General features: G+C 32.8%; 1 protein-coding gene across 4 annotated transcripts in view; it reads left to right on the forward strand.

Moving 5' to 3' along the window:
• LOC118188644 (uncharacterized) overlaps positions 1-16,015 on the forward strand; it is an 84,660-nt gene that overhangs the window by 58,946 nt on the left and 9,699 nt on the right. For all 4 annotated transcript variants that reach the window (XM_085816897.1, XM_085816898.1, XM_085816896.1 and 1 more), the window contains exons 3-5: positions 4,063-4,676; positions 8,306-8,791; positions 11,136-11,497. In XM_085816897.1, coding sequence (XP_085673023.1) covers positions 4,063-4,676; positions 8,306-8,791; positions 11,136-11,497 — 1,462 coding nt within the window. The remainder of the gene's footprint in view (positions 1-4,062; positions 4,677-8,305; positions 8,792-11,135; positions 11,498-16,015) is intronic.

The raw sequence follows: 16,015 nt of genomic DNA on the forward strand, positions 1-16,015 counted from the left end.
ACCCCAGTCGCCCTTTAAAAAGGGGAGTTTATAAGATATTTCTCCCGCTTTCCTAGCGTGCCTTCGTGGTGTAGTGGTTCTGCACGCTGGGCCAGTACTCCAGACGTCCGCGTTTCGATTCCCGGCGAAGGCGTTGCATATTTTTCATCTCTTCTGCTTCCAAAAAATAACCTAATATCTCTACACGTTGACAAATCAACGACAGGTATAGGAGCAGTTTTAAAACAAAAAGGTCAAGAATTATGGAAACCACTTATTTTTTATGGAAACCACTTATTTTTCTAAAAACCACAGTTTTTAGAAAAATATAAATATATTTTTCTAATAAAATATAAACATATTTTTCTAAAAAACTCTCACTAGCACAAACCAGATACAGCACTTACGATCGCGAATTATTAGGAATTTATGAAGCTGTCAAATATTATCGGCATATGCTATAGGGACGCGTTTTCATGATCTTCACAGATCACAAATCCTTAATCTATACTTTACAGCAGCGTTCGGATAAAGCTTCTCCTCGTCAAATGAGACACCTAGACTTTATAGGGCAATTTTCAACAGATAAATCCGTTATATTGCGGGTTCGCAGAATATTGTAGCAGACATCTTGTCTCGTATTGAAGAACTAGCCGTTCCTTCGCCAATAAACTTTGCTGCCCTTGCGGATGAACAACACCGGGATTCAGAACTACAAACCCTCTTGAAAAGCAAATCTTTCACCAATCTCAACTTGCAGCCTATGCAGCTGTCACCTGGAAAATCACTTTATTGTGATGTTCAGGATTCAAGATTTCGACCTTATGTTCCCTCCGTGTTTCGCCATGCCATTTTTAGTCAGTTACATCGTCTGTCACATCCTGGCATCAAGGCTTTAAGGAAACTGATATAGCAACGTTTCGTATGGAATAGCATGCAAAAGGACATAGCCAATTGGACACCATCATGCTTGGAGTGCCAAAGATCTAAAACTGTCAGACACACCACCAGCCAACTTAAAAATTTTAATTTGTCCTCATCTCGCTTCAATCACGTGCACCTCAACTTGGTCGAGCACTTATATTTATTAATAATAATATAATACGTGAATAAAATTAATTATTATGTATGCATTTTTCTTACCTTGAAAATTTAGAAGCAAATTTATCATTTACTTCAAACTCGATCCTTTCAAATTTTTCTCTTTCCACACTTAAAAATGCTAGATGACTTAGGGGATCTTGTCCCACCGTTGATTGTAAATATGTGAAAATTTATTTTAATTTCCTGAACGAACGTTCATAGTAAGTAGTATTTAAAGTGCGACTCTTAGGTTTGGAAAAACATATTCTCTATAGATCTGCAGTGGAGTTTTAGGTTCTGTTTCTTTTCTACTGCGGAGTAACGTCATGCAGTCACAGTCACTGCTCAAAACAATTAAGCTGTATTGTAGGTTCGGTATGAAATAACCATATAATCGATAACATTTTTGAACAAAAGAAAATAGAAGAGATTATACAGGAAAATTATAACGTTTACAAAGTTGGGAATATGCAAATTTAGTCTGTGACGTCGAAAACTATGCGTTTTAGATAAGGAGTAAGGAACGACCTGCATATGCTATAGGGACGCGTAATAATGCGTTTTGTAATAGAAGATTAAAACAATTCACATGCGTTGAATGCTTCGTAGCAGTGAATATACGACGTCTCAGCAAGATGACTTAGTTGAATCAGTAGCCAGGAAGGCCATCAGCCGTTTACAGGAGAGTCAAACGCAATCCATTGTAGCGAAATCTCAAAAAATGTCATTTCCAGATTATGGAATCGGATTTTGGAAACTGGATATATTTGAGAAATTCGGGACAAGGTCGTGTTATCGTTTTAAAATAAAAAGTGGGAGATATATGTGCATTTCGTTTTAAAAAATTAAAATATATCTCTACTTTAGAGAAATAAAGTGGTCAGAAACAACGTTTTGGCTGATGTACTGCAAGCATTTTATTACACAAATCAAGAAAATAAATAATTAATTATATTACAATAGTTATTAATTTTAAATATATTTTCCAGAAATCGATCAAAATAAAAACTGAAATTTTCCGGAAAATCTTGTTTGGAGACCATTTGGCGCCCCTGTACGAGCGGCGCCCGGGGCATCATGCACCCCCTTGCCCCCCTCTCGCTACGCCACTGATCTGATTGCATATGTCTTGTTTTAAGAAAATGAATTGCTTTAATACGTGCTATCACGATGAAAGAAGTTTTCAATAAACAACGCTTCGGTTTTGAAAAGTCTCAAATTAAATACAATCCATGTAGAATTTGTTTCTTAAAACTTGGATTTCGAAAATAAATCTGTAATTAACGCAAAAGATGAGAATAAAGAATTCTTGTTTATTTAAAATGTATTTAGATTATTTAAAGGTGGTAAATGCAGAAAGTATCAGGTCTTTTTGGTGAAGGAATTCCTTGAAACGTTCCGTCTTCGCCTTAATTCCAACCCCAAATCTTCCTATGCTAGTTGGGTCTGCAAACCACTCATATCACGACAGAATTCACGGGTAATTCCTTCCATTTTTCCTGAATGAAGGGCACAGGGAGAGGTGAACCAAATCTAGACAGTAATTATATTTTAGTTCAGAGCCATTATGGCAAAAACTGTAGCCTTTTCGGTACCGGAAATATTAAAAATCAACCGTGTTCGCACATTCGAAACACGGATCCTCCAGTATTAGTTAGATGTGCATATAACTTTCACAAATATTTTTATTAAAAATTAATTTATTCATTTTGGCATCTGAAATGTGGTGGTATTTGAAAGATATAAATTTTTAAAGCTATATAAATCTTTTTTAAGGTTACATAGAATTGCGAGAGTAGGTCCTTGAGCCTCAAAAAGTTATCCTAAAAAGTTTTTTAATTGCATTATTAAATAAGCATTTGATTTTTTTGTCGTTTTTGTAATATTTTATAAAAATTTAAAACTTTGCGGGAACAAGCGACTCCAAAATTTTTTATAGCTAGTAAAAATTTGAATTAATATCAGAAATCATTTGAAATTATTAGCCGGGCTTTTATATATACAAAAAATTTATTTTTGAAAATTTCTGAAAAGCAAAAAAAAAAAATATATATATATATTTCTTGCAAAAATCATAATACGAGCTCCTTTATTTTAACTGTTCACAAATTTTTAATCGGGAGCATTGCCTACGATTCCTTTTAGATTCAATCAAGTTGAATTACTGCAGCTCTTTTTTAACAGCTATTATTAAGAGTGATAATTTAATAAATATACTATATTTGACGGCACTGCTCCCAAAACAACAATGAGTTCAGCTCTAAAATTTTTAGATAGGTTATCTTGATCTGCGATTTATAAAGGGGCTCTCCGGTCACGTCTTACCCTTTATAAATCGAAGGTCATGTCTTCAAGAGCTATGATACTAAAGTAGAAACTATTAAAAGCTAGTACTGACTTGTCTAGTGTAATATCTGCCTCCCCACCTGGGTTGAATATTCTGGGTTTAATTCCCAGTCGAAGCCCAAACTTTACAAATTGTTGATATGAACATCATTCAGAAGTGATCATATTTATTGGTTTATACTTCTTTTACAGGAGTCTGAGCATAATATCCAACAAATGTGGATGCTGATATCTAGAGGCATTATCGATAATTTCACTACATTATCGAACAACATTTACCTACACCAGGGATACAAGTTATTGTTCTCTAAATAACTTTCTCATTCATGTAGATTTGTTTACACTTCCTATCTATAATGTGGTTAAGAATAAGTAAGATGGAAACTGAGAAAACGTCTGCAGATTTATTTATGTTTCAGAGTGTTCTGATTGATATCCAACGCTTGCATTTAAAAGGATGCCTGGATATTAAGAAAAAGTATAAAAGCTGAGAAAAAACTAGAAGCTAAGTCAAAATAGTTAAACAGTAAATGCAGGAATTTTTTTTTTTTTTTTTTTTTTTTTTTTGCAATACAGGCACGTCTAATAGAAAAGAAAAAGAAAAACAATGAAAAGCAGAGTGTAATAAAGCCTTTTTGTATTTTTTATTTCCAGATGAAAGAGTACCTGCGGCCCAAATAAAAGAAACAGAAACAGGTCCTATAGTTGCCGAATACGATTGGTCAATCTCTAACGTCCGACATCTTCTTCAGTTATCAAGATCACCTCATGGAGACACTATTCCAGGACCTGAGTTCTATACTGGTCGTCCCGGATATAAAGTCAGGCTGAGCCTGACAGCTGGGCGTATAAATCCCGTCGACAATTTGCCATATCTTGGAGTTTGGTTTTCTCTTGTACCTGGTCTTTTCGATGATGTCATCGAATGGCCCTTTCAGTATACTCTCAATCTAACACTAGTGGCTCGCACAGATCCATCTCAATCTGTTCATTTAACCATGAATCCGATGACCGCAATATGTCGTCTGAGGAAACAGTTCCTACGTCCAAGATCTGAAGGACGTCGCAAAGGAGATGGTTGTGGAAAGGCGTTCTTTGTTTCACATGCTCGTTTGTTGGAAGATGAAAATGGACTTCCAAGCCCATTTTTAATGAACGACGAACTGCTACTGAGAGCCACTGTATTCCTCCAAGGAAGAGGCTCGACACCAAAGAGAGCCAAAGTGTTCATGCGTGGACATCAGCTAGTTTCCGAATTTATTTGGGAAGTGAGTGGTAAACACTGTTTCTGATAATTTTGAATGAACATAATTTTAGCTTATTATAACTGAATAAAATGTGTTATCTGAGGTTAATCGTAGCACGTTTCAGTTTGTTGAAATTGCAATAGCAAGAACAGTTATTACTAGAAAGTTCCAATTTGACGTATAACTGCAACATTTTTGCTATATATGCTGAAACGTTCCTTAAAAATGTTGACCTTAATTTACTTTCATCATTTCAATCTATTGTGATGTGCGTTAAATCTGACGCTTGCCTTATAGTGCTACAGTGCTTTGTACTTGATCTTCATCCACCCAGATATATGAACTGGTATTACTGTTCTTTTATTTCGGGTATCACGAACAGTAATTTTGTAAAAAGAGAGTTTGTTTACTTTGAACTTAAATCCTGGATCAGTTCAAAATTCAGTTATATACATACTGCTTTAAAACATTTAAAGCAAGTACCTATGCTTAATCATTAATAAGGTTTCACTAGCCTATTGGGTTCCCTATGTTTAAGACTCCCAGAATTATAGATCACACTCGGAAAATGTTCCATTAAATTTTCAGCCTGCAAATGCAACATTAACAATGTGTATGTTGTATTCTGACTTAGATACCTTGTTTTATGAACATCATTTCTACTCTCCTTTGAAGTAATACATATTCAGTTAATAAGGGTCTAGGTATTGAATAAATTGACAGAAATGCCACAATATACTTTTGAAATAAACTTAAAATGTAAGAGGAAAGCATATCACGTTCATTTAAAAAATAAAATACTTGAAAAAAAGCGTAATTAGAAATTAGAAATTATCGCTAATAACACAGATGAATCGTAGTAGTAATATCCCAGAAATAAAAAAAAATTCTTAAAATGATTAAAAAAATAACATAGCCAATTTCAGGATTTCTTCATGTAATTTCTCTGACATCTAGTCATTATGCTTAGCCGCTGTTGTATAGGGATATTTAAAGTGTCACAAATCTTTAAAAGCAGAAGGTTTAAAAAGCAAAGAGAAGTTAATATTCTGATGGATTTTAAGATAAATTGCGATTTCAGTCCAACAAGTTTCTCATCTCAGGTAGATTTAGCGAAACGTGTTTATACAGGGTGTCCATAAAGTAACTGAAAAACTTTACCCTGTTACTGTGGAAAGTTGTGAGAGGTAATGCTGCGATTTTTTATAATGTTATTCCATGTGTATCAAAGTCTTTTCCTAACAACTTGTTTAGTTAAATACTGGTATAGTGTTAGAATTTGGGGATTCGTAAATCCTCATGCCGCAGCAAAGTTGGAGTAGGACAGCTCGAAAGTGAATGTTTGGAGTGGGATGCTGCATGATAAGATTTTAGGACTATTTTCTTCTCAGAGTAAACGTAAGTTGGAGTTTGCGTCTATATACCGATTAATTACATTTGCCTACTTTTGTAGAAATGCCCTTCAGAGGTAATGTTTTAGCAGAATGTCGCGCCATCGCAGTGTTCGCAGTTTTCTCGACAAAATTTTCCTCAACAGATGGATCCGGAGGGATGGACCCATTCCACAGCCACAGCATTTCCATAATGTAACCCCTTTCGACTTCTTTCTGCGGGGTTATGCTAAAGAAATGGTTTGCCGTTGAACATTGCATACCTAGAAATATCAACTGTGAGCATGTTGAGGTTGTGTAATTTGTCTCAAAATCTTTGAACTTAGCTTATGAAAGTGCAAACGTATAAGTACGTATAAGTCCAAACGTACAAGTTGTTTCACTTACAAAAAACAAGCTTATAAATTTGTTCAGGAAATTTGTGGTCACCCTGTGTTTCTCGGAGGAGTAAGTCGTACAAAGACAAATCGGAATTCTATAGCAGTGCAAGATCGAAAACGCTATCTAGATGTGGTATTGCATAGAAGGGACGGGAAATGAGAGAATAACAGTAAGAGAAGAATGCTTTTAAATGTTTAAAATTTTAATTGCATTTAAATGCTTTTTATTATGCACGAAACTTTTCCAAAATGCTGTGAGGTTACAGAAGATATTCACGTGTTGCAACTATGAACTGCAACACGTGCTTAACATTGTCGGCACATGCAATTTCATACATTTTAAAAAATTTCTACTTTGTCTTGGACTTCGAAGCAGCTATAGAAATGCGTGTTATGTTTCTCATCACATTAAATGGGGTGTTAGTACACTAGCACTTTGATGTAAACCCAGAAATAACCAAGGTATGCAAGTCCAGCAAATCTACGTTTCGATGAACACAATACCAAGCCCGATATACTAATGTCATATTTGAGTGACGAGCGCATGAAGATGACGTTTTCGACCCTGCATTACTAGAGGACTTCATTTATCTCTATGCAACATACTTCTCCTAGGTGTTTGCATACGCTTAGTTGAATCATCATATTTATCTATTTATCTGTTTATATCAATCTATCTATATAATTAGAAACAAATACTGTCGTATTTAATTTAAATGCATTCAACAGCCAATGAAGAGAAAAAGGGTCTTATAAATTTACTTTAGTCATTTAAACTGCATTCAGTGCAGAGTATTCGAAACATAATGATGATGCAGTTTCGTGCCATTGGTAACTGCAACTTAATGCAATTTTTTTATTTGTCCTGTACGAAGTACCAGGAAGAATAGAAGCTCATAATTCTTCATTAGTATAGAGTACAACAGCACCTTTTAAAGCTGATGCCAGTTGATTAAAAATTCTTTTCATAAGGTAATATGTTAAATAAAATTAATAAGTACATTTTAGTTTAGTTTCTTTTATGGAACCTAGTTTTACCAATATAATAATATACCAATATAATATATCTAATATACTTTTCTTTTGGGATCACGTGAAAATACATTCACAAAGAATCGACTCAGGATTTTCCGCTCTCAAGAGAAAAGTCACTATAAGATTATCTCCGGAATGCCATGCTGAACGGAGGACACAGGCTGAAGTATCACAATAACGTGCACTACGTTGTTAGCAGAAACACTGAAGTCTCTTTTTAGAATCGTCGCTAATCAATAACTGCACTAAATATATTTCTGAGTATATTGCTTATCTTTTAATAATACTTAAACTGGCTTTAGTACCCAGGCTTATGTTTTTAAAATACCTTTTTATTAATATAATATAGTAAATTTAATGCAAAATACCTTATAAGCTCATACATAACATAAACATAAGAAAATAATTGGTCGAAATAAATTGTCCGGAAAAAATTATTTTCGCCTGTTTAAAAAAATAACCAATATTTAAGTAGCATTTTGTCATATTTTAATGGAGTTTTTTAAGCAAATTATTCTTTTTTGTCAAATGTTTGGTATTTAATCTATGTAAATAGTCTCGGAAGTTGATAAGAACTTAATATTAAGGTAAGAACCTACAGTGATTTCATTATCAAGGAGCAGAGTACAGATATAATAAATTTTAAAATAATTTTATTTAAAAAAATTAAAAATCGAGCATTTATAATAAAAGAACTAAAATTATGTTAGAACATGAAATGAGGGATTTTTAACGATTGCATGTGAAAGTTTTGTGAAAACTCTGATAGCTAAAGAAACATTAGAATCATATTTGCATCTAATTTATTTCAGAAGTTCATGCATCCCCATGTTCTTGATTTTAGGTGGAAGATGTGGACGGAAAACGACACTTAGGACAAGTTGCAAGTGATTTATTCTACGTCAACAGTGAGAGCTACTTGATGGTACTTCAGATTTCTTTCATAGGTGATGATATTGGAGTTTTTGCCACTTTAGTCCCAGGTGATTACGACGATTCTTTGCACTGGCCATTCGCCTATCATTTTGAATTGGCTATCATGGATCCATCGCCTTTGAACCATGACAGGAAAGGAAGTATCGATCCGACATCTGGAACATGTCCTTTGGCCGCATTTACTAAGCCGCGTTATCAGCCTAACGTACCTTGTGGTTTCAGGAAACTCATTACTTTTCCTATGCTAGAATCGAAAAATCTCAAACGCAATGGAAGCTTGTTAGTCAGATTCTCTGCAATTCTCGATCAAATGCCCCATTTTGCAAAACTATCTGTTAGAGACAATTTCCTAGTGTCTGAATACAAGTGGAGAGTACCTAATATTGAAAGAAAGGTAAGATTATTTTTGTTTCCATGAATTTAATATGCATTTTCCATATATGTTCATTCACATTTTTTTTCATTCAGAAACATTTTTAGTATGTTTCTTTTTATTCTCGTTACACAATTTTCAATTTTTAAATGGCAAATGTCTATTTTGATTTAGAAAGGTTTTACACCAAACGGATGTTTGACAAAAATAAGTTCATATAATTTTGATACAAAATTCTTTTGAACTAACAGAATAAATAAGAGCATAAGACATCCTTCAAACAATATACCTTAGGCAACATATTTTTTCCTAATTTTAATCTCTTGTTCTTAAAAAACACATCTCTTGTTCTCAGTCGGCTGCACACAGCAAAGCCGAGCTTGGAATATCAATATAATCTGAAGGGTGTCCAACACAAACTAGAGAGTTAATTTCAAACACGCAGCATAAACTCGGAACTAACTATGCTACTATTCCTCACGAACTCTTGAAACGCAGCTTAAATACTGCTTCTGGATGCACTTAGATTTTGCATACTACGTCATTAAAATTTACATTCCGGCAGGAAACTGAAATGAGAAGAGAAAGGAAAGTTTTCCAAACTAATAATAATTGGATAAAATAAGGTCTTTACAGTAGAAAGGGTGATAGAATTCTATAAACGTATACCTGTGCTGTAGAAGTATCATGGATGACTATCAGATGTAACCGGCTATCAAAGAAATGAAACCCAAACCATAACTCCCTATTAATCAGCCTGTGTACCGTGTGAAAATAAAAGAATCCTAACACTGGGTGAACGTCATGAGACGCATGTGGACTGGTCGTTGGGAATCAGATCAAAATAGAACTCACCAATGAAGATGCCGTCAATGCGATTCTAGATCGATCAAGACTGGAACCACTGCAATAGAATTTAACGTCAAATGTGGAATTCGCTCTCTGATTTCGCCTATCAGTGGTCTTAGCGCTCATTTCTGAGCGGGTTGATACAGACGAAAATTGCGGTGTTATAAGATCCTCCGTGACCAACACTTTATCTTCCCTTTCTTGGGTCGATTGCTGCCCTCTTGATGCCGAAATCTGCCATTATTTCTCTTTTATCTTGCCAGCATCGCCTAATAGCTGCATCGTACCTCCGAAATAAGATGGGAATTTTCAGTTTATCCCTCCAGACTCCTTCACTGTATTGGAATGCTCCTTTTCAAGTTGTGACATAATGGTCATATAGACAGCGAGTCCGTAAAGAGGCATTGCTACAGTCGAGGAGTATGACCGCCATTAAAATAAACCGCGTTCATTTAAAACAGATAAGAAACAAAACCATTCATTGATTCTCTATTTCTATTATTATATACTTCTGTATCTTATTTCTACTCCCAAATTTTCCTCTAAACAATTGTAATAATAAAGAGAACTGAACAATAAATTCAGATAATAGGAATACAAAACTGAGTAAATTATTTTTTTTCTGAAACTCTTTTAAATGAATGCAATTATTATGGTAATTCTGTTCTTAAATGGAGTTTCTCTAATTAATAAATCTTTAGAAAGCTCAATTCTGATGCACTGAAGCTGAAGATCCGGCTTTGACTTTATTGGAAGCTAAATCTTCATCATTAGCATGTGAAATCGAAAAATATTTGTGTATGTAATGTATTGCAATTTTTTTTTTGTGTGTGCGTCGACTTTATAGTTTAGAGCATATTCTTTCGTTATTCGTTCGTATTCACAATTAATTCTCATTAATTGTCCTATAACATAACTGCCACTTGATCAAGAAATATCTCTCAAAAAGAGCTGCTTCCTTTTCGAAAGATGGAAAAATGAATTCAGAGAAAGGCATGGACTTAAGTGATTGCAGTATCTACACAAAGTAGGAAACACTTAAAATCATTCTCTCCGATAGTTCTTATAAAAATGTTGGAAGGGAATTTTCTTTCCTTTCTTTTCAGATGTGTAAAAATTGTTACTACGTTCATGATTTCGAATGAGTACTAAAATATTATATTATTAGCACAGTTTTTCCAAGGATAGGTCGATTTACTTAATTACGGCAAAGCACTCGAGGACTCTTTACCTAAGGGGAGGGATGCCTTCGGGGGGGACTTTGTAGGGGAAACTGGTTCGCATACACGTTACATAAGGGGAAAATCACAAAAACGCCCATGCAGCCAGTCCGCTCGCCGTTATTCCTAAGAATATGAATAACAGGTTGTATTTATAAATGTTAAGACGATATTCTTGAGTACATTAGTCTGTTGCATGATTTATCTCTAAATAACACTTTATTATTACGAGAATGTTTCATAGATTATTTGATATTTACATCAGAACAGCTACTCATTTATATTATAAATTTCAGATGCAGTTGGCCAAATCAGATCGTCTCAGCAACTTACTAAGTGAAAGGTTCTACTCTTCTGACCAAGGATATTTGATGCAGCTACAAATAAAATTCCAAAATAAAACTGATGGGCACGTAGGATTATTTCTGACCCTTCTGGAAGGGGAATATGATCCTTTGCTAGAATGGCCATTTTCCAAAAAATTCATTCTTCTTGTAGTCGATCAACAGGAAGGTGGGAAAGATTTAGAAGTTCCTGTTGATCCGTCGGATCCCTACATACGTTCTGAAGCATGTGCTGGATCGTTCTGGCGCCCATTTGGACGTAACGACGCTTGTGGGTCATCCAGTGCCATTCGTTATGACAATCTGTATGACAGGTAGAGTAATTTATTTAAACTTTATTTTAGCGATTCTGGTCATCTTCACAAATTTTAAAACTGCTGCAGTTTAAATTAGCGAATGCTATTTTGCTTCAAGTTTCCATTTGAAAAAAATATATTGCGCATGAAATTACACGGCTTAAGAAGACAAAATTGATACAGGATATATGCATTCCAATTCTGAATCTTGTTAAGAGCATATTCGATCATGTTTGGTGTTATGGTGGTATGATGCTGAAGATTCTTATAGGGGAATAGGAAATTTTTAATTATTCTAAATGTTAGTTATAGAGCATATTTGCAAACAGTATCGGTAACAAAATGCTTATGTTGGACTTCTTTTTTTTTTTTTTTTTTTCTTTATTGCTTTCTTCAAAAGAATGCTCAACTGTGAAAATATTTCTTTAAATAAATAAGTTCTTTAAATAAATATTTCTTAAAAGAAAAAAGAGGAAAAAATTGACGTTAGTCGGCTTGAAAACGATTATTTTATACAGATTTATATATGATATATGGCATTAGAAATATCTTTTTGTTATTTACAAAAATGCTGAAAATATACATTGTAAAATTTATTCAATAAGTACGCTGAAAATCCAACGAAAAATCTGTCTTATAAATTACGTAAGTTATAAATATGATTGAAAAATTAAATCAAAATTAAAGTTATTAAGTAGTAGTTTAATTTTAGGTTAAAAGAACACACCGAATAATGATTATTGGAGATGTCAAACAACATGAATCAGCGTAACTTTTGTAAATATATGTATTACAAAGATTACGCTGATTCATGTTGTTTGACTTCTCCAATAATTAGTTATATTAATTAAATTACACAACTTTTTAAAAATAAAATTGCTTCCTGAAGTAGTTTCATATGGACAGAGTTTTTTTTGTTGGTTATATTTACTGTATTTATGAGACGTTACATTTCATGCTACGTCAAATATTTGCGTTATTACAAAAAATGTATACTTCGCATTCTGTGCTAAAAATATCGCACCTAACATTCACCATGAGCAATTAAAAAATATGTTTCTTCAAACCTTTTAGTTCTCACGAAGTGCAAATTTGAATAAGATTAATATGCTAGAGCCAAATCAGGAACTTCCGGAAACCATGTTAAATTACAATTTGATATAATATTCAAATTATTGCTTTAAATTTGCATTTCCATATAAGCATGGAAAGCCAGAACGTTCACTTTTAAAAGAAATGTGTTCTTTAAAAGTTATGTACTTGGAGCTTCTAACTTGGAGTACTAAGCTTCCGTGACAATCTTAATGCTAAAATATTTCATAAACAGTTTCATATCTTTAACACATATTTGAATTAACAAGAATATTTTTGAATAAAAAAGAGTAGTGGCCTTCTGAAATTATTAATCTATTGAATGTTTATACGACTTTCAACATATTGCACTTTCTTGAACAAATATTTCAGTTGATAAATTTAAATGATACAAATTTAACGCGTTTAACGCAGCAGATGATGAGAAAGGTTCAGAATTAATTTAAGATATTTATACATAAAAGTTGTGGAAGTAGGAGTTAGAAGACTAAATGAGATTTTATGGAAACACATGGAATATAATAATCATATCATATGTTATAGCCGAGAGCTTTTTAATCAAATTTACTTCGTTTTTTCAAATTTCAGAAATATTCAGAGAAATTTCAAAGAGAAAACACACCTTTCCCCCAAGATGAAAATTACCACTAACAAGTTAGGTAATTTAAAATTTAAAAAAAGGAGTCAAAATTTTGGAGAGGATATTCAGTATCAAGGAAGATGTAAATTATTAAAAATCATTAATTCATCTTCCCCATAAGCTAAATCAAGATAAAAAGGACATTTAAAAGTGTAGATAAAAAAGGCAGATAAATTATCTGTCCAGTTATAATAGGTTTACGGGTTTTTGTATGTCTATATTTACGGCCACCCATCTAATTGACGTGAATAAAAAATCACGTATTTTCTTGGGGAAAAAAAAGCAAATAATTTAATTTAAAAACACTTACAATCTTAGCAGCAGAACTCTCGATAAACAACAATTTAACGGATTTGTAGTTGTTTTTATCGATGTAAAAGAAGACAGGGCTGTTTTAGTGTAAACAGTCTTACCGGAGCAAATCTTAGCTAATACTAACTATTCTCTCTAGCAATTCAATATCTCTTCTTTAATTACTCATGAAGACTGAAGAAGAGTACTTCGTCATAATAAGGTAAAACTAGTACTTTCCTCTAATTCTATAATGTTATTGCTAACACTCCATAATAATCTAATACTTTCTTCTCGATAGTTTATATTCGCATTAACCGAAATTTTTCTAAAGCGTCTTGATATATTGCCTAACTCAACAACTGCAGATCCTTCCTTGTTTGGAACCTAACGCTTTATGTTTACGGGTATGATTGACAGATAATCACATGTGATATATCCCTTGCTCTGGCGAATCGCGGTTCGTTGATATTAGGTTCAAAGTTATCTAAAGGTATTTCCACTGAATTATGATTTTAGTATCTACTTTCTAACTATTTTTCATTTGTCACCAAAAAGGTAATTTCATAAAAAAAAAAAAAAAAAATCCGGTTGATTATAATTAACTACGAAAATAGCTCTCCGTAGAGATGGGTATACATCATACAGAACTCTGAAATTAAAGGGCTGAAGGGGGAAATAGATTTGGGTATGTATTGGTCTCATTGCATCGATAACTGTCAGCATAAATTAGAAAACTATAAAAATAAGGGATTTTGTAATTTTGTTCATGATGTCCGAATACCGTCAAAATCGTGGGACCCCTGAATCTAGTGTTAAACTGAAATCTGTATTTTAAAATAAGATTTCAGCTTTTATTTTAATATAATGACTTTTGTATTTTTTATTTGTTTTTAAATTTTAATATTGAACGCTTCGAGGTGTTCGATTTCAGTCTGAAGTTCTCAGACTATAATTTTTTTTATTATTATTTTAGATATCACCTAAAAGTTTTAAATTTTTTTTTTATATTTACCATTTCTCATAACATGAGAAAAAATTAGATATCGATGTTAAATACATGATCTTGGTATCAATACACATTGATGCGTATCGATTTGATTAGTCACGCTTAACTTAGAAATTATTGCGTATGTTAATGCGATATGCTAGCTTGATCTCTCCCGTATTAATGTGAGTTACATATTATTTCTTTCTATTACTGACCGAAAATGTAAAAATATCTGGGTATGAAATTTTTTTCAATATAAAAGATAGAAATTTCAAATTTTGCGTGGCAGAACTCATTAATGTATAATGCCTAAATTACCGCACTTCAATAACATTTCATTTTATTATTCAAAGAGTGTTACGCCTGATATTTAAAATAATTGCACAATTTTGCTTTAGGGAGAATCTAGAAATGCAAATGGCGTAAATTTTGACCACGTTCTGACTGAAGAATTTGGCGCAAAAGGTGTGCCCGATTAAATTATGAGTGAAAGGCAAAACCACAACACCTTGAAAGCCAACCTTATGTCAGAAAAAAAGAGGTCAAACATCTGATTTACATTTTCTTCGTCCAAGAAGTCCTTTGTTTTACTCTCTAAACCGTGTAAGAATATGTAACACTTTCATTATAGGGAAAAAGAGAGAATTCTTTGGTCAAAATACTAATTAAAAATAGTTTTTGTTCTAAGATGAAATATTTTAACTTGTGGCAGACGCACGGTACTTGAAATTTTGTCATTGCAACTCCTTCTTCGTATCAGTTCTTCCTCAGTTCATTATATTGATTATATTCCTATTCTGAAACAGAGAGAACATTAAATGATTTGAGAAAGGTACGAATAAATTCTCCTTATAAAATGCACCAGAAGAATTTCATAAGAGAACAGCATTAGTGCAATTTTTATTGAAATTTTTTTAATAATGCAATAAATACTGCATTATTAATTGCATCTCAAAATGTGTAAAGTGGAAAAGCATTATTTAAAGAGGTTTATATTTACTTTAAAGGACTTCTTACATTAATATTGCTTAACTAACCCTTTCAGGGGCGCAATGTTATGATTTTTAAAAGTTATGAAAAAGTAAGCATAATGACATGCAATGGGTCCTATAGACAATATAAATAAGTTCTAAAATTTTTTTTCGTCCCCCTTTCTGGAAAGGGAACCGGTTTCGCCTTGAAACTAGCGCCCGTCTAGAGCATTTAAGACTAAACATTTGCTTATTTATCTTTACTTTGCTGGAAAGTATTTAAACGTAAACCAAATTGCAGATTATACTAGTAAATTACTGAACAACTAATGAAGTAAGTAATATTTGCATAAACACGCATTTTTAATTATAAATAAAAAATTTAAAACAGGAAACAAAAATATGAGACAAAAAGTTACTAATAATTTTTCTTATGTAAATTACTTACATAAAACTATGAAATATTAAAAAAAAATTATGTTAAAAACTAAGAAAATTATATGTGAAAATAAATTAAATTTAGATGTATACAAATATTTTACTGTAAACTA

This window comes from Stegodyphus dumicola, chromosome 5 (assembly GCF_044657685.1).
Source record: "Stegodyphus dumicola isolate Sdum_Otavi_A_Nest chromosome 5, ASM4465768v1".
NCBI lineage: Eukaryota > Metazoa > Arthropoda > Arachnida > Araneae > Eresidae > Stegodyphus > Stegodyphus dumicola.